At 49.9% G+C, this 27,501-nt stretch overlaps 1 protein-coding gene across 3 annotated transcripts in view; it reads left to right on the top strand.

Annotated features, from left to right (window-relative positions):
- The window catches only part of DIAPH2 (diaphanous related formin 2), a 2,453,123-nt gene that overhangs the window by 1,511,004 nt on the left and 914,618 nt on the right, over positions 1–27,501 (top strand). For all 3 annotated transcript variants that reach the window (XM_073642200.1, XM_073642202.1, XM_073642201.1), the window contains one exon: positions 25,966–26,095. In XM_073642200.1, coding sequence (XP_073498301.1) covers positions 25,966–26,095 — 130 coding nt within the window. The remainder of the gene's footprint in view (positions 1–25,965; positions 26,096–27,501) is intronic.

Here is a 27,501-nt window from a genome sequence, read left to right as displayed (position 1 = left end):
GCCTGTAGACATGGGCGGGTGCTTTCCTCCTGACCACGTACAGTGGGCACAGACACAGTGCGGCTCCAGCTTCACTTCTTACACCACAAACCATCTGCGAAAAGGAAGTTCACAGAAAACCCTTCATTGTGGTCCGGCGAATGCTTGACCTATAATCCAGACTAAGGTTGGGCTATTCTGCAGCTTCCAGCTGTTCCTGGGGTGCAATAGATGATCAGATGTCTACCACACCCCGGAGTCTGGCCAGCACTTAGTCGTCCCCATTCATTCAGTCTTATAGGTGGACCATGAAGCCTGGCAGAAGAGAAGAACATCCATGATGGACGAGCCTCCCACAGGTCTCTCCATACAGGACCATGTCTACATGGGAGGTTTGGGGTTAGGAGAGAAGGTTGTTCCCCACAATCTGAGCTTGGTGAGAACATTGGGGTATAATGAGAGCGTCACAGCTTCAGGACTCAGAGCGCATGTAGATGAAGCTGCGACGCTCAGAGATGTCACTCTTAAGAGATGTCTCTGCTCCCGATACGAGTGACACGGGGGGATTTCACGTCATTACACGGTGCACGATGTACCTGAGCAGAATGACAATTACGCTCCGATTTGCTCCCTTGATTATGGACATAGCTGTTATTTTGCTCCATTATGCGCCCGGTACTTCTGCAGCCCTTTACACAATTATGAAATGTGGTGAGAAATAAATGAATATGGCCGAGTAATAACGACGAGGAATGAGGACTCGGTTGGATGATTGCACGGGATGGAGAGAAATGGAGTAAAGTAGCTTCAGCGCCATTCCGACATAAATAACTCGTTACTGTCTGATATTGTGATCACAGGAGGGAAGTGACCCAAGAATATGGAGCTTCCACCAAAAAGCTGGGTAATGGGGAGATCCTCCGCAACATTACTGGGGCGTCCCAGTGCACTGATGATGATGGTGGCAGCGTATGGTGGTGTGCTAGACTGACTGGTGCAGCATGATGGGAGATACCGGGGCAGTTGTCCTGGGTGTAACACTTTAAAGGTGTCAAATAAAAAGGAAAAACTATCAGTAGCGTCACTCGTGCAGTAGATCCGCGCAGTGCACGTGTCCCAGGTGCCCAGGTGCGCCTCCGGACCAACACCCTGCAAACATTTGGATCCTGGGGTAGAGAAGGCAGTCGAGGCAGGGTAGGGTAGGTCGGTCGCAGGCTGCTGTAGGTTGCAAGGTAGGTTGCAGGATAGGTTGCAGGCTGCTGTAGGTCGCACTCTGCTGTAGCTTGCAAGGTAGGTCGCAGGCTGCTGTAGGTCGCAGGGTAGGTGGCAGGCTGCTGTAGGTCGCAGGGTAGGTGGCAGGCTGCTGTAGGTTGCAGGGTAGGTCACAGGCTGCTGTAGGTCGCAGGGTAGGTCGCACGCTGCTGTAGGACGCAGGGTAGGTGGCAGGCTGCTGTAGGTCGCAGGCTGCTGTAGGTCGCAGGGTAAGTCGCAGGCTGTTATAGGTTGCAGGCTGCTGTAGGTCTCAGAGTAGGTCACAGGCTGCTGTAGGTCGCAGGGTAGGTCGCAGGCTGCTGTAGGTCGCAGGGTAGGTCGCAGGCTGCTGTAGGTCTCAGGGTAGGTCGCAGGCTGCTGTGGGTCGCAGGGTAGATCGCAGGCTGCTGTAGGTCTCAGGGTAGGTCGCAGGCTGCTGTAGGTCGCAGGCTGCTGTAGGTCTCAGGGTGGGTCGCAGGGTAGGTTACAAGCTGCTGTAGGTTGCAGGGTAGGTCACAGGCTGCTGTAGGTTGCAGACTGCTGTAGGTCTCAAGGTGGGTCTCAGGGTAGGTCGCAGGCTGCTGTAGGTCTCAGGGTAGGTCGCAGGCTGCTGTAGGTCTCAGGGTAGGTCTCAGGCTGCTGTAGGTTGCAGGGTAGGTCACAGGTTGCTGTAGGTCGCAGGCTGCTGTAGGTTGCGGGGTAGGTCACAGGCTGCTGTAGGTTGCAGGCTGCTGTGGGTCTCAGGGTAGGTTACAGGCTGCTGTAGGTCTCAGGGTAGATCACAGGCTGCTGTAGATTGCAGGCTGCTGTAGGTCTCAGGGTGGGTCGCAGGGTAGGTTACAGGCTGCTGTGGGTTACAGGCTGCTGTAGGTCGCAGGCTGCTGTAGGTCGCAGGCTGCTGTAGGTCGCAGGGTAGGTTGCAGGCTCCTGTAGGTCTCAGGGTGGTTCGCAGGGTAGGTTACAGGCTGCTGTAGGTCGCAGGGTAGGTCGCAGGCTGCTGGAGGTCGCAGGGTAGATTGCAGGCTGCTGTTGGTCGCAGGGTAGATCACAGACTGCTGTAGGTGGCAGGGTAGGTCGCAGGCTGCTGTAGGTGGCAGGACAGGTTGCAGGCTGCTGTAGGTGGCAGGGTAGGTCGCAGGCTGCTGTAGGTGGCAGGGTAGGTCGCAGGCTGCTGTAGGTGGCAGGGTAGGTCGCAGGCTGCTGTAGGTGGCAGGGTAGGTCGCAGGCTGCTGTAGGTGGCAGGGTAGGTCGCAGGCTGCTGTAGGTGGCAGGGTAGGTCGCAGGCTGCTGTAGGTGGCAGGGTAGGTCGCAGGCTGCTGTAGGTTGCAGGGTAGGTCGCAGGCTGCTGTAGGTTGCAGGGTAGGTCGCAGGCTGCTGTAGGTTGCAGGGTAGGTCGCAGGCTGCTGTAGGTTGTAGGGTAGGTCGCAGGCTGCTGTAGGTGGCAGGGTAGGTCGCAGGCTGCTGTAGGTGGCAGGGTAGTTTGCAGGCTGCTGTAGGTTGCAGGGTAGTTTGCAGGCTGCTGTAGGTTGCAGGGTAGTTTGCAGGCTGCTGTAGGTTGCAGGGTAGTTTGCAGGCTGCTGTAGGTTGCAGGGTAGTTTGCAGGCTGCTGTAGGTTGCAGGGTAGTTTGCAGGCTGCTGTAGGTGGCAGGGTAGATCGCAGGCTGCTGTAGGACGCAGGGTAGGTCGCAGGCTGCTGTAGGACGCAGGGTAGGTCGCAGGCTGCTGTAGGACGCAGGGTAGGTCGCAGGCTGCTGTAGGACGCAGGGTAGGTCGCAGGCTGCTGTAGGACGCAGGGTAGGTCGCAGGCTGCTGTAGGACGCAGGGTAGGTCGCAGGCTGCTGTAGGACGCAGGGTAGGTCGCAGGCTACTGTAGGACGCAGGGTAGGTCGCAGGCTGCTGTAGGACGCAGGGTAGGTCGCAGGCTGCTGTAGGACGCAGGGTAGGTCGCAGGCTGCTGTAGGACGCAGGGTAGGTCGCAGGCTGCTGTAGGACGCAGGGTAGGTCGCAGGCTGCTGTAGGACGCAGGGTAGGTCGCAGGCTGCTGTAGGACGCAGGGTAGGTCGCAGGCTGCTGTAGGACGCAGGGTAGGTCGCAGGCTGCTGTAGGACGCAGGGTAGGTCGCAGGCTGCTGTAGGACGCAGGGTAGGTCGCAGGCTGCTGTAGGACGCAGGGTAGGTTGCAGGCTGCTGGAGGACGCAGGGTAGGTCGCAGGCTGCTGTAGGTTGCAGAGTAGGTCATAGGCTGCTGTAGGTCATAGGCTTCTGTAGGTCGTAGGCTGCTGTAGGACGCAGGGTAGGTCGCAGGCTGCTGTAGGTCGCAGGCTGCTGTAGGTCGCAGGCTGCTGTAGGTCGCAGGGTAGGTCGCAGGCTGCTGTAGGTGGCAGGGTAGGTCGCAGGCTGCTGTAGGTGGCAGGGTAGGTCGCAGGCTGCTGTCGGTGGCAGGGTAGGTCGCAGGCTGCTGTAGGTGGCAGGGTAGGTCGCAGGCTGCTGTCGGTCGCAGGCTGCTGTAGGTGGCAGGGTAGGTCGCAGGCTGCTGTAGGTGGCAGGGTAGGTCGCAGGCTGCTGTAGGTGGCAGGGTAGGTCGCAGGCTGCTGTAGGTGACAGGGTAGGTCGCAGGCTGCTGTAGGTGGCAGGGTAGGTCGCAGGCTGCTGTAGGTGGCAGGGTAGATCGCAGGCTGCTGTAGGTGGCAGGGTAGGTCGCAGGCTGCTGTAGGTGGCAGGGTAGGTCGCAGGCTGCTGTGGGTGGCAGTGTAGGTCGCAGGCTGCTGTAGGTGGCAGTGTAGGTCGCAGGCTGCTGTAGGTGGCAGGGTAGGTCGCAGGCTGCTGTAGGTTGTAGGGTAGGTCGCAGGCTGCTGTAGGTGGCAGGGTAGGTCGCAGGCTGCTGTAGGTGGCAGGGTAGTTTGCAGGCTGCTGTAGGCTGCAGGGTAGTTTGCAGGCTGCTATAGGTTGCAGGGTAGTTTGCAGGCTGCTGTAGGACGCAGGGTAGGTCGCAGGCTGCTGTAGGACGCAGGGTAGGTCGCAGGCTGCTGTAGGACGCAGGGTAGGTCGCAGGCTGCTGTAGGACGCAGGGTAGGTCGCAGGCTGCTGTAGGACGCAGGGTAGGTCGTAGGCTGCTGTAGGTTGTAGGTTGCAGGGTAGGTCGCAGGCTGCTGTAGGTTGCAGGGTAGGTCGCAGGCTGCTGTGGGTTGCAGGGTATGTCGCAGGCTGCTGTAGGACGCAGGGTAGGTCGCAGGCTGCTGTAGGACGCAGGGTAGGTCGCAGGCTGCTGTAGGACGCAGGGTAGGTCGCAGGCTGCTGTAGGTTGCAGAGTAGGTCGCAGGCTGCTGTAGGTCGTAGGCTGCTGTAGGTCGTAGGCTGCTGTAGGACGCAGGGTAGGTCGCAGGCTGCTGTAGGTCGCAGGCTGCTGTAGGTCGCAGGCTGCTGTAGGTGGCAGGCTGCTGTAGGTGGCAGGGTAGGTCGCAGGCTGCTGTAGGTGGCAGGGTAGGTCGCAGGCTGCTGTAGGTGGCAGGGTAGGTCGCAGGCTGCTGTAGGTGGCAGGGTAGGTCGCAGGCTGCTGTAGGTGGCAGGGTAGGTCGCAGGCTGCTGTCGGTCGCAGGCTGCTGTCGGTCGCAGGCTGCTGTAGGTGGCAGGGTAGGTCGCAGGCTGCTGTAGGTGGCAGGGTAGGTCGCAGGCTGCTGTAGGTGGCAGGGTAGGTCGCAGGCTGCTGTAGATGGCAGGGTAGGTCGCAGGCTGCTGTAGGTGGCAGGGTAGATCGCAGGCTGCTGTAGGTGGCAGGGCAGGTCGCAGGCTGCTGTAGGTGGCAGGGTAGGTCGCAGGCTGTTGTAGGTGGCAGTGTAGGTCGCAGGCTGCTGTAGGTGGCAGGGTAGGTCGCAGGCTGCTGTAGGTGGCAGTGTAGGTCGCAGGCTGCTGTAGGTGGCAGGGTAGGTCGCAGGCTGCTGTAGGTGGCAGGGTAGGTCGCAGGCTGCTGTAGGTGGCAGGGTAGGTCGCAGGCTGCTGTAGGTGGCAGGGTAGGTCGCAGGCTGCTGTAGGTGGCAGGGTAGGTCGCAGGCTGCTGTAGGTGGCAGGGTAGGTCGCAGGCTGCTGTAGGTTGCAGGGTAGGTCGCAGGCTGCTGTAGGTGGCAGGGTAGGTCGCAGGCTGCTGTAGGTGGCAGGGTAGGTTGCAGGCTGCTGTAGGTGGCAGGGTAGGTCGCAGGCTGCTGTAGGTGGCAGGGTAGGTCGCAGGCTGCTGTAGGTGGCAGGGTAGGTCGCAGGCTGCTGTAGGTGGCAGGGTAGGTCGCAGGCTGCTGTAGGTGGCAGGGTAGGTCGCAGGCTGCTGTAGGTGGCAGGGTAGGTCGCAGGCTGCTGTAGGTCGCAGGGTAGGTCGCAAGCTGCTGTAGGTGGCAGTGTAGGTCGCAGGCTGCTGTAGGTCGCAGGCTGCTGTAGGTCGCAGGGTAGGTCGCAGGGTAGGTCGCAGGCTGCTGTAGGTCGCAGGCTGCTGTATGTCGCAGGCTGCTGTAGGTGGCAGGGTAGGTCGCAGGCTGCTGTAGGTGGCAGGGTAGGTTGCAGGCTGCTGTAGGTGGCAGGGTAGGTCGCAGGCTGCTGTAGGTGGCAGGGTAGGTCGCAGGCTGCTGTAGGTGGCAGGGTAGGTCGCAGGCTGCTGTAGGTGGCAGGGTAGGTCGCAGGCTGCTGTAGGTGGCAGGGTAGGTCGCAGGCTGCTGTAGGTGGCAGGGTAGGTCGCAGGCTGCTGTAGGTCGCAGGGTAGGTCGCAAGCTGCTGTAGGTGGCAGTGTAGGTCGCAGGCTGCTGTAGGTCGCAGGCTGCTGTAGGTCGCAGGGTAGGTCGCAGGCTGCTGTAGGTCGCAGGCTGCTGTATGTCGCAGGCTGCTGTAGGTGGCAGGGTAGGTCACAGGCTGCTGTAGGTGGCAGGGTAGGTCGCACGCTGCTGTAGGTGGCAGGGTAGGTCGCAGGCTGCTGTAGGTGGCAGGGTAGGTCGCAGGTTGCTGTAGGTGGCAGGGTAGGTCGCAGGCTGCTGTAGGTGGCAGGGTAGGTCGCAGGCTGCTGTAGGTGGCAGGGTAGGTCGCAGGCTGCTGTCGGTCGCAGGCTGCTGTAGGTGGCAGGGTAGGTGGCAGGCTGCTGTAGGTGGCAGGGTAGGTCGCAGGCTGCTGTAGATGGCAGGGTAGGTCGCAGGCTGCTGTAGGTGGCAGGGTAGATCGCAGGCTGCTGTAGGTGGCAGGGCAGGTCGCAGGCTGCTGTAGGTGGCAGGGTAGGTCGCAGGCTGCTGTAGGTGGCAGTGTAGGTCGCAGGCTGCTGTAGGTGGCAGGGTAGGTCGCAGGCTGCTGTAGGTGGCAGGGTAGGTCGCAGGCTGCTGTAGGTGGCAGTGTAGGTCGCAGGCTGCTGTAGGTGGCAGGGTAGGTCGCAGGCTGCTGTAGGTGGCAGGGTAGGTCGCAGGCTGCTGTAGGTGGCAGGGTAGGTCGCAGGCTACTGTAGGTGGCAGGGTAGGTCGCAGGCTGCTGTAGGTGGCAGGGTAGGTCGCAGGCTGCTGTAGGTGGCAGGGTAGGTCGCAGGCTGCTGTAGGTGGCAGGGTAGGTCGCAGGCTGCTGTCGGTCGCAGGCTGCTGTCGGTCGCAGGCTGCTGTAGGTGGCAGGGTAGGTCGCAGGCTGCTGTAGGTGGCAGGGTAGGTCGCAGGCTGCTGTAGATGGCAGGGTAGGTCGCAGGCTGCTGTAGGTGGCAGGGTAGATCGCAGGCTGCTGTAGGTGGCAGGGCAGGTCGCAGGCTGCTGTAGGTGGCAGGGTAGGTCGCAGGCTGTTGTAGGTGGCAGTGTAGGTCGCAGGCTGCTGTAGGTGGCAGGGTAGGTCGCAGGCTGCTGTAGGTGGCAGGGTAGGTCGCAGGCTGCTGTAGGTGGCAGTGTAGGTCGCAGGCTGCTGTAGGTGGCAGGGTAGGTCGCAGGCTGCTGTAGGTGGCAGGGTAGGTCGCAGGCTGCTGTAGGTGGCAGGGTAGGTCGCAGGCTGCTGTAGGTGGCAGGGTAGGTCGCAGGCTGCTGTAGGTGGCAGGGTAGGTCGCAGGCTGCTGTAGGTGGCAGGGTAGGTCGCAGGCTGCTGTAGGTGGCAGGGTAGGTCGCAGGCTGCTGTAGGTGGCAGGGTAGGTCGCAGGCTGCTGTAGGTGGAAGGGTAGGTCGCAAGCTGCTGTAGGTGGCAGGGTAGGTCGCAGGCTGCTGTAGGTGGCAGGGTAGGTCGCAGGCTGCTGTAGGTGGCAGGGTAGGTCGCAGGCTGCTGTAGGTGGCAGGGTAGGTCGCAGGCTGCTGTCGGTCGCAGGCTGCTGTAGGTGGCAGGGTAGGTCGCAGGCTGCTGTAGGTGGCAGGGTAGGTCGCAGGCTGCTGTAGATGGCAGGGTAGGTCGCAGGCTGCTGTAGGTGGCAGGGTAGATCGCAGGCTGCTGTAGGTGGCAGGGTAGATCGCAGGCTGCTGTAGGTGGCAGGGCAGGTCGCAGGCTGCTGTAGGTGGCAGGGTAGATCGCAGGCTGCTGTAGGTGGCAGGGTAGGTCGCAGGCTGCTGTAGGTGGCAGGGTAGGTCGCAGGCTGCTGTAGGTGGCAGGGTAGGTCGCAGGCTGCTGTAGGTGGCAGGGTAGGTCGCAGGCTGCTGTAGGTGGCAGGGTAGGTCGCAGGCTGCTGTAGGTGGCAGGGTAGGTCGCAGGCTGCTGTAGGTGGCAGTGTAGGTCGCAGGCTGCTGTAGGTCGCAGGGTAGGTCGCAGGCTGCTGTAGGTCGCAGGGTAGGTCGCAGGCTGCTGTAGGTCGCAGGGTAGGTCGTAGGCTGCTGTAGATTTGTTGCCCTCAGCATCCTGGTGCCGGTACGTTCTGGCCCACACTCTGTGTAGGGGAGAAGAGGGCTTGGTTTTTAGGATTAGTGGTGTACTCTTTATTTATGAGGGTAGCATTATTACACTGTAATGGGGGCACTTTGGGGGTATTATTTGTTTAGGGCTCGCTTACACCAGCGTATACATCGGACCAGTGCTATACGATGTTTTCAGATCAGATCGCACTTGGACCAATGTTATTCTATGGGGCGGTGCTGATGACCGATTTTCTTCCACTGGCAGAATCAGCAAGCTGCGATTTTACCCCAAAATCCGATGCCACTCGCCCATTCAAGTCTATGGGTGCATGGAAAACATAGGACTGCACTCGGATGACATCTGAGTGCGGTACAATTTCCGCAGACTCCCAGAATGGAGAAGATGGAGCCATCTTGTCCTTCGTCTTCTCCTCAGTTTGCTCCATTTCTCTAGTAGATACAGACTTTGATCGGCGTGTCATCACCATAATCGGCCCGATTCTCTCGGATGAGTCTTTGCCAGTCTGACCGTAGTCTTAAGGGGGGACTTGGCTATTATTACTGGGTGGGGGGCACAGTGCCTGCCTTACTTATGGGAGAGCAGGTAGGACATGGTACATTTTCAGCACCAGTTATTTGCTTATTCCTTCTCACCCAAGAAATAGGAATTGTCTTTAGGAAATGTCAGACACCGTTCACCCCAAGGACTGGACGTCCGGCTATCATGGCAGTGCTGATCCTCGCTCCACGGCAGCTCAGCCACTGTAACTAGAGGGTTAATAATGGATATTGGTCCAGATCTTCCCGGATCAAATGAAAAATAAAGGGGGAAAAAAGGAAAACTTTAAAAACTCTAAAATAATTGTTATTGTTTTTGTTGGGCTCCTGTGTAATGCTCTGCAGATTTCGGTGCACCCCCAGCAGCTTCCCGCCCGCTGTTGTTACCTGCAGGACTTTTTTTTTGCGCCCGGCCTATGAAGTTCATCCATTGATTTCGGAGCCGTTCTCCCGTGGCCGGTTAAGTCCTTTCTAAGCTCCCAAATTGCAGATGTTAAATCAGTGCATCAGCATGTGGAGTACGAGGGAGCACTAATTCAGCAGTTTATTCTGCGGGTCCACTCTCCAAATCCCATCCTACGGATACTTATAAAAATCTACATCACAGAATGAGGAGAATGGGTGCGGGGGATGGGAGCGGCGGTCCGCGCAGCAGGGAAGGCTGATAACACGGCTTTATGCCACCATTACAATAATAGGCGCCTTTGAAGTGAAAGCTATATGGGAAACAGGCAGTGTAACAAGTCCAGTGTTTGATGGAAGCGGCGCCGACGCGCGCTCATTCCCTGGCAGAAATCATAACTGCAAAGGCAGAAAAAGGTCGGAAGCGGCTCGCAGATCAGCGTCGCCCCGAGTTCCTGCAGCAATTAGAGTCCGGCAGGAGGATTTGTGACTCGATTCTGTAGATCGCCGCTATATAAGTCCGGTGGCGTCATGGCCGACTTCTGATGCCGGACTACACAGAAGACGGACATCAAACTGCAGACAGTGGAGGGAGCGAGACATGCAATTCTTCTGTCATTCAGAAAGATGCGACACATTCGCCGCTGGCTGAACCGCCGGCGGCCGACTGATGGCTGCACAGCCGTCTGTCGGGTCAGGATTGCAGACAGCAGCGGGGGGAGGAGGTTTCTGCTGCAGCAACAAACGTCCCAGAACACAAGCAGCGAGGAGCCACCGATCCCCAGAACGTCAGACACCGCGGGGGAGGAGAGGCGGCAGCGTGCATGCAGCCAAGACATGCACAAGGAGAAGGGTTCAGGGGGATTTGTGCTTCCTACATGGACTCACCGCCACATAGACCCCAGTGCCGCCGCCGAGTTCAGGCAAAGCCAGTTCAGGTAAATGCTCAGTGTGAACACAGGCTTACAAGGTCTAGCTCATAACACTGGATGACCAGGCACCATTCATGCTAATGACATACTGTTAAAGGGAATCTGTCAGCAGGATTTCACTGTGTAATCTGAAGACAGGAGGAGATAAGAGTCTGAGACACACATTTACTTACAATGAAGGTTTTATTACCAGGAAATTATCAATGCCTGGACTACAGCTCACACAACTGCTAGTCCAATGCCACCCCCTCCTGTGATAAGCTGCTCATTCTCAATAAACAATGTTCACAGAGAGCTGTGGTTTGGGCAGGGGCAGCTGTGGTGTGGGGTCTGCTGTGCTGTGGGCAGCTGTGGTGTGGGCAGCTGTGGTGTGGACAGGGTCAGCTGTGGTGTGGGTGGGGGCAGCTGTGGTGTGGGCATCTGTGGTGTGGGGTCAGCTGTGGTGTGGGCAGGGGCAGCTGTGGTGTGGGGTAAGCTGTGGTGTGGGCAGGGGCAGCTGTGGTGTGGGCAGGGTCAATTGTCATGTGGGCAGGCAGATGTGATGAGGGTGGGGTCAGCTGTGGTATTGGTGGGGTCAGCTGTGGTGTGGGCAGTTCAGCTGTGGTGCGGGTGTGGTCAGTTATGGTATGGACGGGGTCAGCTGTGGTGTTGGTGGGGCAACTGTCATGTGGGCAGGGGCAGCTGTGGTGTGGGCAGGAGCAGCTGTGGTGTGGACGGTCAGCTGTGGTTTGGGTGGGGTCAGCTGTGGTGTGGACGGATCAGCTGTGGTGTGGACGGATCAGCTGTGGTGTGGACGGGTCAGCTGTGGTGTGGAAGGGTCAGCTGTGGTGTGGACGGATCAGCTGTGGTGTGGACGGGTCAGCTGTGGTGTGGACGGGTCAGCTGTGGTGTGGACGGGTCAGCTGTGGTGTGGACGGATCAGCTGTGGTGTGGAAGGGTCAGCTGTGGTGTGGAAGGGTCAGCTGTGGTGTGGACGGGTCAGCTGTGGTGTGGACGGGTCAGCTGTGGTGTTGACGGATCAGCTGTGGTGTTGACGGATCAGCTGTGGTGTGGACGGATCAGCTGTGGTGTGGACGGGTCAGCTGTGGTGTGGACGGGTCAGCTGTGGTGTGGACGGATCAGCTGTGGTGTTGACGGATCAGCTGTGGTGTGGGTGGGGTCAGCTGTGGTGTGGACGGTCAGCTGTGGTTTGGGCGGGGTCAGCTGTGGTGTGGACGGATCAGCTGTGGTGTGGACGGATCAGCTGTGGTGTGGACGGGTCAGCTGTGGTACGGGCGGCGGCAGCTGTGGTGTGGGCGAGGTCAGTTGTCATGTGGGCAGGAAGCTGTGATGAGGGTGCGGTCAGCTGTGGTAAGGGTGTAGACAGCTGTGGTATTGGCGGGGTCAGCTGTCGTAAGGGTGTGGACAGCTGTGGATTGGGCGGGGTCAGCTGTGGTATGGGCAGGGTCAGCTGTGGTAAGGGTGTGGACAGCTGTGGTATGGGCGGGGGCAGCTGTGGTGTGGGCAGGAGCAGCTGTGGTGTGGACGGGTCAGCTGTGGTTTGGGTGGGGTCAGCTGTGGTGTGGACGGATCAGCTGTGGTGTTGACGGATCAGCTGTGGTGTTGACGGATCAGCTGTGGTGTGGACGGATCAGCTGTGGTGTTGACGGATCAGCTGTGGTGTGGGTGGGGTCAGCTGTGGTGTGGACGGTCAGCTGTGGTTTGGGCGGGGTCAGCTGTGGTGTGGACGGATCAGCTGTGGTGTGGACGGATCAGCTGTGGTGTGGACGGATCAGCTGTGGTGTGGACGGGTCAGCTGTGGTACGGGCGGCGGCAGCTGTGGTGTGGGCGAGGTCAGTTGTCATGTGGGCAGGAAGCTGTGATGAGGGTGCGGTCAGCTGTGGTATTGGCGGGGTCAGCTGTGGTAAGGGTGTAGACAGCTGTGGTATGGGCGGGTCAGCTGTGCTAAGGGTGTGGACAGCTGTGAATTGGGCGGGGTCAGCTGTGGTATGGGCAGGGTCAGCTATGGTAAGGGTGTGGACAGCTGTGGTATGGGCGGGGTCAGCTGTGGTGTGGGCAGGTCAGCTGTGGTGTGGGCGGCGGCAGCTGTGGTGTGGACGTGGTCAGTTGTCATGTCGGCAGGAAAGATGAGGGTGGGGTCAGCTGTGGTGTGGGCAGGGTCAGCTGTGGGTGTGGAAGGGTCAGCTGTCTTGAGGGTGAGGTCAGCTGTGGTGTGGTGGGATCAGCTTTGGCAGGGTCAGCTGTGGTGGGGTGGGATCAGCTGTGGTGGGGTCAGCTGTGCTGGGAGTCGGATCAGCTGTGGTGGGGGTGCGATCAGCTGTGGCAGGATCAGTTGTGGGGTCAGCTGTGATGGGGAGGAATCAGCTGTGGTGGGGGTGGGATCAGCTGTGGTGGGGTCAGCTGTGGTGGGGGTGGGGTCTGCTGTGGTGGGGTCAGCTGTGGTGGGGATGGAATCAGCTGTGGTGGGGTGGGATCAGCTGTGGTGGGGTCAGCTATGGTGGGGGTGGGATTAGCTGTGGTGGGGTCAGCTGTGGTGGGGGTGGGGTCAACTGTGGTGTGGGTGTGGTCAGTTGTGGTGTGGACGGGTCAGCTGTCTTGGGGGTGGGGTCAGCTGTGGTGTGGTGGGATCAGTTTTGGCAGGGTCAGCTGTGGTGGGGTCAGCTGTGGTGGGGGTGGGGTCCGCTGTGGTGGGGGTGGGGTCAGCTGTGGTGGGGTCAGCTGTGGTGGGGTCAGCTGTGGTGGGATCAGCTGTGGTGGGGGATTGGCTGTGGTGGGGTCCGCTGTGGTGGCTTTGGGATCAGCTGTGGTAGGGTCAGCTGTGGTGGGGGTGGGATCAGCTACGGTGGGGTCAGCTATGGTGGGGGTGGGATCAGCTGTGGTTGGATCAGCTGTGGTGGGGGTGGGATCAGCTGTGGTGGGGTCAGCTGTGGTGGGGGTGGGGTCAGCTGTGGTGGGATCAGCTGTGGTGGGGTCAGCTGTGGTGGGAGTGGGGTCAGCTGTGGTGGGATCAGCTGTGGTGGGGGTGGGGTCAGCTGTGGTGGGATCAGCTGGGGTTGGGTCCGCTGTGGTGAGGTCCGCTGTGGTGGAGGTGGGATCAGCTGTGGTGGGGTCATCTGTGGTGGGGTTGGGATCAGCTGTGGTGGGGGTTGGGATCAGCTGTGGTGGGGGTGGGATCAGCTGTGGTGGGGGTGGGATCAGCTGTGATGGGGTCAGCTATGGTGGGGTTGGGATCAGCTGTGGTGGGGGTGGGATCAGCTGTGGTGGGGGTGGGATCAGCATCAGAATTCATGTTATTTCTGCTCATATATAAAGTCTGTGAGTCCTAATTCCCCCACTCACCTATAGAGAAAGCCTGTGAGTCCTGCTTCCTCACCCACTCTTATAGAAAGCCTGTGAGTCCTACTTCCCCCACCTTCTCATAGACAAAGCCTGTAAGTCTTGCTTCTCCTTCCCACTCATATAGAAAGCCTGTTAGTACTTTTTCCTATGTCCACTAATGGAGAAAGCCTGCATCCTTATTCCTCTCTTCCCACCCACAGTGTAAGCCCAGGAGTTGTTCTTTCGCACCGACTCATAAATAAAGCCTGTGAGTCCTGCTTCTCCTGCTCACCCATAGAGAAAGCCTGTGAGTCCTGCTTCTCCTGCTCACCCATAGAGAAAGCCTGTGAGTCCTGCTTCTCCTACCCACCCATAGAGAAAGCCTGTGAGTCCTGCTTCTCCTGCTCACCCATAGAGAAAGCCTGAGTCCTGCTTCTCCTGCTCACCCGTAGAGAAAGCCTGTGAGTCCTTCTTCCTCCACCAAATAGACAAATCCTGTGAGTCCTTCTTCCTCCACCCATAGAGAAAGCCTGTGAGTCCTTCTTCCTCCACCCATAGAGAAAGCCTGTGAGTCCTTCTTCCTCCACCCATAGAGAAAGCCTGTGAGTCCTTCTTCCTCCACCCATAGAGAAAGCATGTGAGTCCTTCTTCCTCCACCCACAGAGAAAGCATGTGAGTCCTTCTTCCTCCACCCACAGAGAAAGCATGTGAGTCCTTCTTCCTCCACCCATAGAGAAAGCATGTGAGTCCTTCTTCCTCCACCCATAGAGAAAGCATGTGAGTCCTTCTTCCTCTACCCATAGAGAAAGCATGTGAGTCCTTCCTCCACCCATAGAGAAAGCATGTGAGTCCTTCTTCCTCCACCCATAGAGTAAGCCTGTGAGTGCTGCTTTTCCCGGTCTTTACACAGTTTGAAGCTCTTCCTATGAGTTTTTTGGGTATTTGGGCGCTGAGGCGTTCTCTCTCTATTAATATACTGAATAAAATCCTAGAAATCTTGATACCACGGAGTTTGCCTCTATCGTTTTCCACCCTTAGACCTGACAGATCTGCTTTAAAATATGTCCATAGTGAAAATATCTTTCTTCTGTCATCTTTAGACCTCTGTAGTTATTTCAAGCGGCTGCAGATATGGGAAAGGGCTGCTGGTATTTAACATATAGATACCGAAATTGGGAATGATCCAAAAAACCTACAGTACAGACCAAAAGTTTGGACACACCTTCTCATTTAAAGATTTTTCTGTATTTTCATGACTATGGAAATTGTACATTCACACTGAAGGCATCAAAACTATGAATTACCACATGTGGAATTATATACTTAACAAAAAAGTGTGAAACTACTGAAAATATGTCTTATATTCTAGGTTCTTCACAGTAGCCACCTTTTGCTTTGATGACTGCGTTGCACACTCTTGGCATTCTCTTGATGAGCTTCAAGAGGTAGTCACCGGAAATGGTCTTCACTTCACAGGTGTGCCCTGTCAGGTTTAATAAGTGGGATTTCTTGCCTTATAAATGGGGTTGGGACCATCAGTTGTATTGTGCAGAAGTCTGGTGGATACACAGCTGATAGTCCTACTGAATAGACTGTTAGAATTTGTATTATGGCAAGAAAAAAGCAGCTAAGTAAAGAAAAACGAGTGGCCATCATTACTTTAAGAAATGAAGGTCAGTCAGTGAGAAAAATTGGGAAAACTTTGAAAGTGTCCCCAAGTGCAGTTGCAAAAGCCATCAAGCGCTACAAAGAAACTGGCTCACATGAGGATCGCCCCAGGAAAGGAAGACCAAGAGTCACCTCTGCTTCTGAGGATAAGTTTATCCGAGTCACCAGCCTCAGAAATCGCAGGTTAACAGCAGCTCAGATTAGAGACCAGGTCAATGCCACACAGAGTTCTAGCAGCAGACACATCTCTACAACAACTGTTAAGAGGAGACTTTGTGCAGCAGGCCTTCATGGTAAAATAGCTGCTAGGAAACCACTGCTAAGGACAGGCAACAAGCAGAAGAGACTTGTTTGGGCTAAAGAACACAAGGAATGGACATTAGACCAGTGGAAATCTGGTCTGATGAGTCCAAATTTGAGATCTTTGGTTCCAACCACCGTGTCTTTGTACGACGCAGAAAAGGTGAACGGATGGACTCTACATGCCTGGTTCCCACCGTGAAGCATGGAGGAGGAGGTGTGATGGTGTGGGGGTGCTTTGCTGGGGACACTGTTGGGGATATATTCAAAATTGAAGGCATACTGAACCAGCATGGCTACCACAGCATCTTGCAGCGGCATGCTATTCCATCCGGTGTAACGGGTCTGGGAGGTGGAACCTCTGTGCAACTATACAAGAGGGCAGTCCTTGTAAGGAAGCGGGTGGCTCCCAGGGAAGACGGGCAGGTAGTCACGGCAAGTGACAGGGACAGTCTCTGGGTAGAGGGGCAGGTAGTCACGGCAAGTGACAGGGACAGTCTCTGGGTAGAAGGGCAGCGGGCTGGTGGCTGGTGAACGCTCCCAGGTGAGCGGGCGAGAGTCTCTGGACAGGCAGGTGGTCACGGCAAGTGACGGCAGAACCTCCAGGTAGACTAGCAGACAGGTAGCGGGTGGACGCTCCCAGGTGAGTGGGCAAGAGTCTCTGGACAGGCAGGTGGTCACGGCAAGTGATGGCAGAGCCTCCAGGTAGGCTAGCAGGCAGGTAGCAGGTGAGCGCTCCCAGGTGAGCGGGCAAGAGTCTCTGGACAGGCAGGAGGTCACGGCAAGTGATGGCAGAGCCTCCAGGTAGGCTAGCAGGCAAGTAACAGGTGAGCGCTCCCAGGTGAGCGGGCTGGCTGGTCCATAGACAGACCGACAGGTGTCGGAGAGCAGACCGTCGGACCGCAGGCTTGCAAGCTGGTAAGCGGATATCAGGCAGGTATCAAGCAGGAATCTGGCAGATGACTGGCTGGTAACAGGCAGGAATCAGGCAGGTGACTGGCAGGTCACTGGCAACGGGACCTGAGGGCTGAAGCAGAGTGAAGGCTTTGCAACAACATTGCTCGGGCACCTCCATTTTGGAGGAGGTGCCTTATATATGGGAGGTCCTCCGGCAATTGGCCGGGGACTCCTTAGGACGGCGCGCGCGGTCCCTATAAGAGAGGGGGAGCGCGCGCGCGCGCGCCCTAAGCACACTGCCGGGGAAGGAGCGCGTGCCGGAAGCAGCGGGGAGAGAAGCGCTGGAGGACGCCACGCCAGGAGCGGGGAGATGAGAGGGACGGCGTCTCTGCCTAGTACGGGGCAGAGACGCCGATGCTACATCCGGTTTGCGTTTAGTTGGACCATCATTTATTTTTCAACAGGACAATGACCCCAAACACCTCCAGGCTGTGTAAGGGCTATTTGACCAAGAAGGAGAGTGATGGGGTGCTACGCCAGATGACCTGGCCTCCACAGTCACCAGACCTGAACCCAATCGAGATGGTTTGGGGTGAGCTGGACCGCAGAGTGAAGGCAAAAGGGCCAACAAGTGCTAAGCATCTCTGGGAACTCCTTCAAGATTGTTGGAAGACCATTTCCGGTGACTACCTCTTGAAGCTCATCAAGAGAATGCCAAGAGTGTGCAAAGCAGTCATCAAAGCAAAAGGTGGCTACTTTGAAGAACCTAGAATATAAGACATATTTTCAGTTGTTTCACACTTTTTTGTTAAGTATATAATTCCACATGTGGTAATTCATAGTTTTGATGCCTTCAGTGTGAATGTACAATTTTCATAGTCATGAAAATACAGAGAAATCTTTAAATGAGAAGGTGTGTCCAAACTTTTGGTCTGTACTGTATATTATCTGTATAGTGTTAGTATTATTTTCTGTGTTGTTGGAGTATTTTACTTGTAGCTGAGCTCATACTGAGCTTAAAAAAGAAGGAATAGATTTGTATTTCTATATTTTCTAGATAGCAGTTGACTGTGGCAGCGCTGCAGCACCCCCCCTGTAGATCGCTGTCAGAAGCAAGACAGCACATGGTGAGACGGAAGGGAAGGGAGCTCCACCACTGGGGAAAGCTTCAAGGGGGACACCACTGCCACTTGTTCTGTCCAGCCCTAAGCTCCCTAGTGTCCCTAGCCGGGTTCTTTCACCCCGTTCCATCACGTTCCTATCCCTGTCTTACCCTGAGAAGGACCCTGACTTGTGCATAGGCAGCAGGAACGCTTGTCCTGCTCTGACATAAAGACACAAAGGGAAACAGACAGATAAAAGAAACAGGAATCACTCAACGCGCTCCAACACTACAGAAAGGAGAAGGTCAAGGTGAGACAAACCAAGTAGGAGATAAGGTAAAGGAAGACACTCAAACAAACTTACAAACCGATATCTCCAGAGACGACCTCTCCTCACACAGCTCACACCTCCAGCTCCAAACCAGGTTATAGCAAGCTATCACTGGCAACTACTCAAGCTAGGATGTGAGTAATTATAGCAGAGGGGAGTGGAGAAATCAGAACAGCTGCCATAACTGAGGATGGAGAGCTCTAGGAGACAAACAGAACTGTTTAATTCTTGCAACACCAGAGCAAGGGAAATCTGCACAGCTAACTGGAAGGCAAAGCAGATGCAAGCAGTGTGGGTGCAAGTGTAGCCAGATGCCGCGATCTTCTGACCCCTCTCTATTGCGATATCCCCGTTACAATCGCTGCTTTTTGGTAACGACCCTCCAGTCACTGCCGGAACAACAATGGTTTCCCAAAGTAGCAGGTAAATCCAAACGAAAACTTCCTTTATTACGTCTTTATTATAAAATTAGAAACAAAATGGCAACGTCTCAGCCATAAACAGCCTATAAAGTCATGCAATGCTGGTGCTGAGTTTTATCGTTTGACCGCTTATCGCTGAGTTTGTAATTTTAGAATGAAGACGTATAGGAAGCTTTCTTTTGGATTCATCTGGTGTCTTGGGAAACCATTTTGTTTTTTACTTTCTAGACAAGCGTCAATGCTAAATTCTAAAAATGTCTTCTGGGAGGAAAGATCAAACATTTCACAGGTTTGGAAAAGTCCATTGTTACGAGTGTGCCTTACAATAGAGAGGTCTGATGGCGACTTGCTTTGGGTCGATCTGTGGAGACTTACGTCGTGCGAACCATCCCAACTGAACAGAGTCCAGCCTACGGTATCGTCTGGTATGGGGACGTCGGGCGTGGGACCACCACACCTCGGGTATGGCCGTGTGAGGCATTACTACTGTGATCAGATCACTTTATGGAAGGAGCTAGTGTGAGCCCATTTTATGTTGCCCTTATGTCGTCACTATCGCGGCATTTACTTGTTGGATGCCGCTGCTACTTTGATGCTGAATCATATATTTTATGCTGCTGGCAGCACTATTGTTGTGCAGACCATTATATGGCCTCCATACTGCACTGATATTGGGGCACGCTCATGCATCCCGCTTCCATTAATTATATGCTATCGATGTCCGGTGCTTTGCAGATCCCAATGATCATCTGAATTCTGACAGCAAGGAGTTAATGTTGGAGCCACCACCAAGCAGAGGACATCTGTGTCTGATCCCATGTGAATCATTGTGCTGTGTCTAGAGCAAGGACACAATGGGGTAGCCTCCCTCTATTCTGGCTCCTTCTGCCCCCTCCGCCGCCTCCTCTCGCTCAGATTTACCTAGTCGGCTATTGGAATGGTATTGGCAATCCCTTACATGGTGCATTGTATAATGGTGATAGCCGCCTCGGTGGCAATGTTCCAGAAATGTCCCTTTAAGTCTTTATAATATCCATAAAGGCTAGTAATAGGCCACCATCCGCGCTAAGCATTCAATAAAATAAACTCATTACGTTTTTTTACTTCTAAACCCAAAAGGCTCATAATCCAAGAACATTAAATACTGTCAAATAATGCAACATTAGGATGGCTCCGCTCCAAACATGCTTAAATCCATTGTGCAGCCAAGGTTTCAAACGCGCTGATAATGATGGTGTTGGTGGATGTTGTAGGCTATTGCCGCTGGACGGACTATCTAACAAAAAACAGGTTTTCCAGCCACTGTCTATGGAAAAAGCCGCACTGTGTCCTCAGACTCCAAATCTGCGGATTTACGCTTTTGTTTCAACCCAAAGAGAAAACAAAACATTAGAGACAAAATAGTTACAAAGTTTCAAACCAACTTCCCAAGTTTCCTTAAAGCGCTGTCTAATTGAATATTGATTCTGCTTCTCGTAAAGCGCTGCCACGCAATGTTTTCCCCCCTCTTCATTATATTTTACATTAAAAGGAAATTATATAACTGCTCTCATTAAGACTAATTAACTTTAAACAATGGCTCGGCATTTCAGTTTTTAATTGCAGGGTCCTGTAAATTCTCTTTGTTCTTGGGGAGAATTTGAGGAAATATTGAAGTTTGTTTGGTTATTAGAGGTCAATTGAGTTCTGATATCACAAAAAAAAATCTGTAAACCTCAAAAGTGAAAAAAAAAATGCTAAAATGCAAATCTGACCGCAGTAAGTTAGTAAAGAGATTGTGTATTGCAGGTATAGCGGATAAAATGAGAATCAAACACGTATGTGCAATATTAAATTATATGCAGCGGATGACATAAGTATTGAACACGTCACCAACTTTCTAAGTAAATCTACAGTGGTGTGAAAAAGTGTTTGTCCCCTTCCTGATTTCTTATTCTTCTGCATGTTGTAAAGACTCATCGCCAGTTATCACTAACGCTTGATTGCAGTTGTTGCTGCTGAGGGCCCGACCAGTTATTAGGTTTAGGGGGCAATCACTTTTTCACACAGGACCCTGTAGGTTTGGATTTCTTTTTCCCTTAATAATAAAGACCTTCATTTAAAAACAGCATTTTATGATTACTTGTGTTATATTTGTCTAATATTTACATTTCTTTTGTGATCTGAAACATTTTAGTGACAAACATGTAAAAGAATAAGAAATCAGGAAGGGGGCAAACAGTTTCTCGCACCACTTTATTTGTAAAGGCGCTATTGACATGAAAGTCTCACCAGATGTTGGAAACAACCCATCCAATCCACACAGGCAATGAAATCACCATAGACTGTGTGGGGAACTATATGTGAGGGCCGTTGTGTAGCCCCCAGAATGTGCTTAGAAGCATACTGAAACACTGGATTGTATTGTAATTACAGCCACAGCTCTGGTTACCATGCAAAATAAAAGTGTCAATTGGGTCGACTTATTAGGAAAACCTCTCTGGGGATTTTATTTTTGGAGAGATCTGTAGGATGGTAGTGGGACGGATCTCTCCCTCCAGTCTGGGTTTTACAAGTGGCCCATGACCACAGTTTTCATTTAAACCTGCAGTTAAGATTTGGGTGAGTCAGTTTGTGTTTGGATTTTCACATGTAGCAGAGCTGAAGGTGCTCTGGACGTATGCCTGGCTGTGTGAAGCTAACACAGACCAGAGCCAGCAATGTGGGCAACCATGATAGCATCCAATAACCTGATGGGGGTACACGTGCCTGCGGCACTGGACTTTATTTCTGAATTTGCGGCTGCGATCCGGAGGTGAGCAGTTTCATGTGTGCAGTATTTGGACAACAAAGGTCATTTTACTTAACTTACCTGGGTAACTGTCTCACTGAATTCACTGGCAGAGACGCCGCTGCCGTACAATGTCCATAAATTATGTGTAATAATGAGACGTAACACAGGGAATAAGTATTGAACACATTACTGACATTTATTTAATACTTAGTACAAAACCTTTTGTTGGTGTTGAATCTTCAAGACACCTCCTATATGGAGAAACTAGTCGCAGGCACTGCTCAGGTGTGATTCTGGCCCATTCTTCCACACTAGCACTCTTCACATCCTGAAGTTTCCGTGGCTGCTTCTATGAACTCTGAGCTTTAGTTCTTTCCATACATTTTCTAATGGATCCACATCTGGTGATCAACAGAGGGTTTCCTTGGCAAAGTGTTTGGGATAATTATTTTGCTGAAATGTCCACCCTCGTTTCATCTTCAGCATCCTGGTAGATGGGAGCAGATTTTTATCAAGAAAGTCTCGGTACAATTGTCCATTTATCCTTCCTTCAATTACATAGGGGCAGTATTATAGCAGTTATATTCTTGTACATAGGAGCAGTATTATAGTAGTTATATTCTTGTACATAGGGGGCAGTATTATAGTAGTTATATTCTTGTACATAGGGGGCAGTATTATAGTAGTTATATTCTTGTACATGGGGGCAGTATTATAGTACCGTAGTTATATTCTTGTACATAGGGGCAGTATTATAGCAGTTATATTCTTGTACATAGGAGCAGTATTATAGTAGTTATATTCTTGTACATAGGGGCAGTATTATAGTAGTTATATTCTTGTACATAGGAGCAGTATTATAGTAGTTATATTCTTGTACATAGGAGCAGTATTATATTAGTTATATTCTTGTACATAGGGGCAGTATTATAGTAGTTATATTCTTGTACATAGGAGCAGTATTATAGTAGTTATATTCTTATAGTAGTTATATTCTTGTACATAGGAGCAGTATTATAGTAGTTATATTCTTGTACATAGGAGCAGTATTATAGTAGTTATATTCTTGTACATAGGAGCAGTATTATAGTAGTTATATTCTTGTACATAGGGGGCAGTATTATAGTAGTTATATTCTTGTACATAGGAGCAGTATTATATTAGTTATATTCTTGTACATAGAGGGCAGTATTATAGTAGTTATATTCTTGTATATAGGAGCAGTATTATAATAGTTATATTCTTGTACATAGGGGGCAGTATTATAGTAGTTATATTCTTGTACATAGGAGCAGTATTATATTAGTTATATTCTTGTACATAGGGGGCAGTATTATAGTAGTTATATTCTTGTATATAGGAGCAGTATTATAATAGTTATATTCTTGTACATAGGGGGCAGTATTATAGTAGTTATGTTCTTGTACATAGGAGCAGTATTATAGTAGTTATATTCTTGTACATAGGGACAGTATTATAGTAGTTATATTCTTGTACATAGGAGCAGTATTATAGTAGTTATATTCTTGTACATAGGAGCAGTATTATAGTAGTTATATTCTTGTACATAGGGAGCAGTATTATAGTAGTTATATTCTTGTACATAGGGACAGTATTATAGTAGTTATATTCTTGTACATAGGAGCAGTATTATAGTAGTTATATTCTTGTACATAGGAGCAGTATTATAGTAGTTATATTCTTATAGTAGTTATATTCTTGTACATAGGAGCAGTATTATAGTAGTTATATTCTTGTACATAGGAGCAGTATTATAGTAGTTATATTCTTGTACATAGGAGCAGTATTATAGTAGTTATATTCTTGTACATAGGGGGCAGTATTATAGTAGTTATATTCTTGTACATAGGAGCAGTATTATATTAGTTATATTCTTGTACATAGGAGCAGTATTATAGTAGATATATTCTTGTACATAGGGGCAGTATTATAGTAGTTATATTCTTGTACATAGGGACAGTATTATAGCAGTTATATTCTTGTACATAGGGGGCAGTATTATAGTAGTTATATTCTTGTACATAGGGACAGTATTATAGCAGTTATATTCTTGTACATAGGAGCAGTATTATAGTAGTTATATTCTTGTACATAGGGACAGTATTATAGCAGTTATATTCTTGTACATAGGAGCAGTATTATAGCAGTTATATTCTTGTACATAGGGGGCAGTATTATAGTAGTTATATTCTTGTACATAGGGGGCAGTATTATAGTAGTTATATTCTTGTACATAGGGGGCAGTATTATAGTAGTTATATTCTTGTACATAGGGGGCAGTATTATAGTAGTTATATTCTTGTACATAGGAGCAGTATTATAGTAGTTATATTCTTGTACATAGGGGGCAGTATTATAGTAGTTATATTCTTGTACATAGGGGGCAGTATTATAGTAGTTATATTCTTGTACATAGGAGCAGTATTATAGCAGTTATATTCTTGTACATAGGGGGCAGTATTATAGTAGTTATATTCTTGTACATAGGGGCAGTATTATAGTAGTTATATTCTTGTACATAGGAGCAGTATTATAGTAGTTATATTCTTGTACATAGGAGCAGTATTATATTAGTTATATTCTTGTACATAGGGGCAGTATTATAGTAGTTATATTCTTGTACATAGGAGCAGTATTATAGTAGTTATATTCTTATAGTAGTTATATTCTTGTACATAGGAGCAGTATTATAGTAGTTATATTCTTGTACATAGGAGCAGTATTATAGTAGTTATATTCTTGTACATAGGAGCAGTATTATAGTAGTTATATTCTTGTACATAGGGGGCAGTATTATAGTAGTTATATTCTTGTACATAGGAGCAGTATTATATTAGTTATATTCTTGTACATAGAGGGCAGTATTATAGTAGTTATATTCTTGTATATAGGAGCAGTATTATAATAGTTATATTCTTGTACATAGGGGGCAGTATTATAGTAGTTATATTCTTGTACATAGGAGCAGTATTATATTAGTTATATTCTTGTACATAGGGGGCAGTATTATAGTAGTTATATTCTTGTATATAGGAGCAGTATTATAATAGTTATATTCTTGTACATAGGGGGCAGTATTATAGTAGTTATGTTCTTGTACATAGGAGCAGTATTATAGTAGTTATATTCTTGTACATAGGGACAGTATTATAGTAGTTATATTCTTGTACATAGGAGCAGTATTATAGTAGTTATATTCTTGTACATAGGAGCAGTATTATAGTAGTTATATTCTTGTACATAGGGAGCAGTATTATAGTAGTTATATTCTTGTACATAGGGACAGTATTATAGTAGTTATATTCTTGTACATAGGAGCAGTATTATAGTAGTTATATTCTTGTACATAGGAGCAGTATTATAGTAGTTATATTCTTATAGTAGTTATATTCTTGTACATAGGAGCAGTATTATAGTAGTTATATTCTTGTACATAGGAGCAGTATTATAGTAGTTATATTCTTGTACATAGGAGCAGTATTATAGTAGTTATATTCTTGTACATAGGGGGCAGTATTATAGTAGTTATATTCTTGTACATAGGAGCAGTATTATATTAGTTATATTCTTGTACATAGGAGCAGTATTATAGTAGATATATTCTTGTACATAGGGGCAGTATTATAGTAGTTATATTCTTGTACATAGGGACAGTATTATAGCAGTTATATTCTTGTACATAGGGGGCAGTATTATAGTAGTTATATTCTTGTACATAGGGACAGTATTATAGCAGTTATATTCTTGTACATAGGAGCAGTATTATAGTAGTTATATTCTTGTACATAGGGACAGTATTATAGCAGTTATATTCTTGTACATAGGAGCAGTATTATAGCAGTTATATTCTTGTACATAGGGGGCAGTATTATAGTAGTTATATTCTTGTACATAGGGGGCAGTATTATAGTAGTTATATTCTTGTACATAGGGGGCAGTATTATAGTAGTTATATTCTTGTACATAGGGGGCAGTATTATAGTAGTTATATTCTTGTACATAGGAGCAGTATTATAGTAGTTATATTCTTGTACATAGGGGGCAGTATTATAGTAGTTATATTCTTGTACATAGGGGGCAGTATTATAGTAGTTATATTCTTGTACATAGGAGCAGTATTATAGCAGTTATATTCTTGTACATAGGGGGCAGTATTATAGTAGTTATATTCTTGTACATAGGGGGCAGTATTATAGTAGTTATATTCTTGTACATAGGAGCAGTATTATAGTAGTTATATTCTTGTACATAGGGGGCAGTATTATAGTAGTTATATTCTTGTACATAGGGGCAGTATTATAGTAGTTATATTCTTGTACATAGGGGGCAGTATTATAGTAGTTATATTCTTGTACATAGGGGCAGTATTATAGTAGTTATGTTCTTGTACATAGGGGCAGTATTATAGTAGTTATATTCTTGTACATAGGGGGCAGTATTATAGTAGTTATATTCTTGTACATAGGAGCAGTATTATAGTAGTTATATTCTTGTACATAGGAGGCAGTATTATAGTAGTTATATTCTTGTACATAGGAGCAGTATTATAGTAGTTATATTCTTGTACATAGGAGCAGTTTTATAGTAGTTATATTCTTGTACATAGGGGGCAGTATTATAGTAGTTATATTCTTGTACATAGGAGCAGTATTATAGTAGTTATATTCTTGTACATAGGAGCAGTATTATAGTAGTTATATTCTTGTACATAGGGGGCAGTATTATAGTAGTTATATTCTTGTACATAGGAGCAGTATTATAGTAGTTATATTCTTGTACATAGGGGCAGTATTATAGTAGTTATATTCTTGTACATAGAGGCAGTATTATAGTAGTTATATTCTTGTACATAGGGGCAGTATTATATGATATTCCTGTATGTAGCAATAGTGCTGTATAATTTATATTCTTGATCTGAGGACTAGACCTGAGGATAGCTGAGACATCAAGCATAGAAGCAATGTATTTTTCATATTGTCTATAACTTAGTGAAACTTTCCTGGTTATATCATTCTGTGTCAGACTTTGTTCGTTACATTTCTTTGTGTTGTATTTCTATGGGAAAACACAATGTTGATGATTTCCACCTGACTGGTGTCTATACTTCTCTTCTGCTTGAGTGTTTTTTCTCCCGCGTCAATAAATCCTTGTACATTGATGGGCGTCTTTACTTTGATAACAGTAATTTTCTAATTTTCCTAACAGATTCGAGACACAAAGTCTTCGGACCAAAAATCCACCTTGTTACACTTTCTTGCTGAAGTCTGTGAAGAAAAGTTTACAGATCTTCTGAAGTTCCCTGAGGAGCTGGAACACGTGGAGAGCGCCAGCAAAGGTACGAACTCCAGAGTAATTTGTTTCTTTATGACCAGGAAAAGTCTGAAAGCCTCGGAGATGTCTTCACGCCGTCAGTGATGGTCTCTATCTTGTCGCTTTTACTTTGTTTCGTCATTGCCTTTTCCACCATGCTGAATCTTATGGTGAAGTCTGCTTTAGCAGTAAAGTGGTTGGCCACGCATGGGACATTGATGACCTATCCTGCAGATCATTGGTGGTCTTACACCCCACTATCATCCCTTTGCTGATTTGGCTTTGGACAGATGTATATGGTGAATGGAGCCGCACCGATCTGTCCAATGTGGCCGCCACGTTAGGTGAAGTCAGATTATCTGCGGAGATTCCTCAAGGACAAATCATCAATATCCTGAGCTTTGGAGAACCCCTTTGAGCTTCCGTCTGGTCAGTAAGTCGATCTTGTGAGGAATCACTGGTTTCTTTTTCATGTAATCCATGAGTCTTCTCCAACAGGGAGGTTGGAAGTTGTTAATCCTCATGTCCTGTTGTCTATGACCGTAGAATAACCCTGGTCTTCACTCCTTTATTCTCCAGGAGGATAGCAGGGTCTCCAGAGCCACCAACTGCTGCAGGTAGCCATCCTAAAAGTCAACATTAACCCTTTAACGGGACTGGTCTCGTGATTTAGCACAAGAAGCCAAACCAGAACCTCTATTTGCTGACACGTGTTTCTGGGTTTTTCACCTTATCAGTGCAAAGCAGGAGAAGTGATTGGCTTGGTGAGATTTTTTTTTACAAGTGGTAACTTATGCGGGGCAAAAGCCCCTAAACACGTCTCCGAAACTTCTAGATCCATTTTATCCTAAGTCACATGACAATGATCATTAGAGGGTCGATATTGACTTTTAGGATTGCTTCTTCCATTAGGTGGCGCTATCCTGATAACCTTATAGTTATTGGATCGGAGAAGATACAACCCAGTACAAAAATAGAGGAAGGGGAGTCGGGTACAGTTGTCATTCTGCTCTTGAGTGGACATACACAGTGGTGGAAATAAGTATTTGATCCCTTGCTGTTTTTGTAAGTTCGCCCACTGACAAAGACATGAAGTCTATAATTTTAAGGGTAGGTTAATTTTAACATTCAGAGATAGAATATCCCCAAAAAAATCAAGAAAATGACATTGCATAAATGAGATCATTTTTTTGCATTTTGCAGTGAGAAATAAGTATTTGATCCCCTACAGACCATTATGAGTTCTGGCTCCTACAGGGCCTGATTTAGATTTTTGTTATGGGGACTTTCACCACTTTCTTCAGTCAATCATGGCACCAGAGCCTGGTGTTGAGGGTAGCCCTCTGTAAACCCTCCGGTCAGAGCTCTTGTGTCTCGTCTTTACCCCAGCTGACCTCTTCTAACCTTGTTTCCTTCCTTGCTGCCCCATGG

The sequence above is a fragment of the Phyllobates terribilis genome, unplaced genomic scaffold, assembly GCF_046119375.1.
Source record: "Phyllobates terribilis strain yellow unplaced genomic scaffold, ASM4611937v1 Scaffold_7__3_contigs__length_470593459, whole genome shotgun sequence".
NCBI classification, from domain to species: Eukaryota; Metazoa; Chordata; class Amphibia; order Anura; family Dendrobatidae; genus Phyllobates; species Phyllobates terribilis.
The sequence above is the reverse complement of the archived record's forward strand: the minus strand, read 5'-3'. Positions and strand labels throughout refer to the sequence as shown.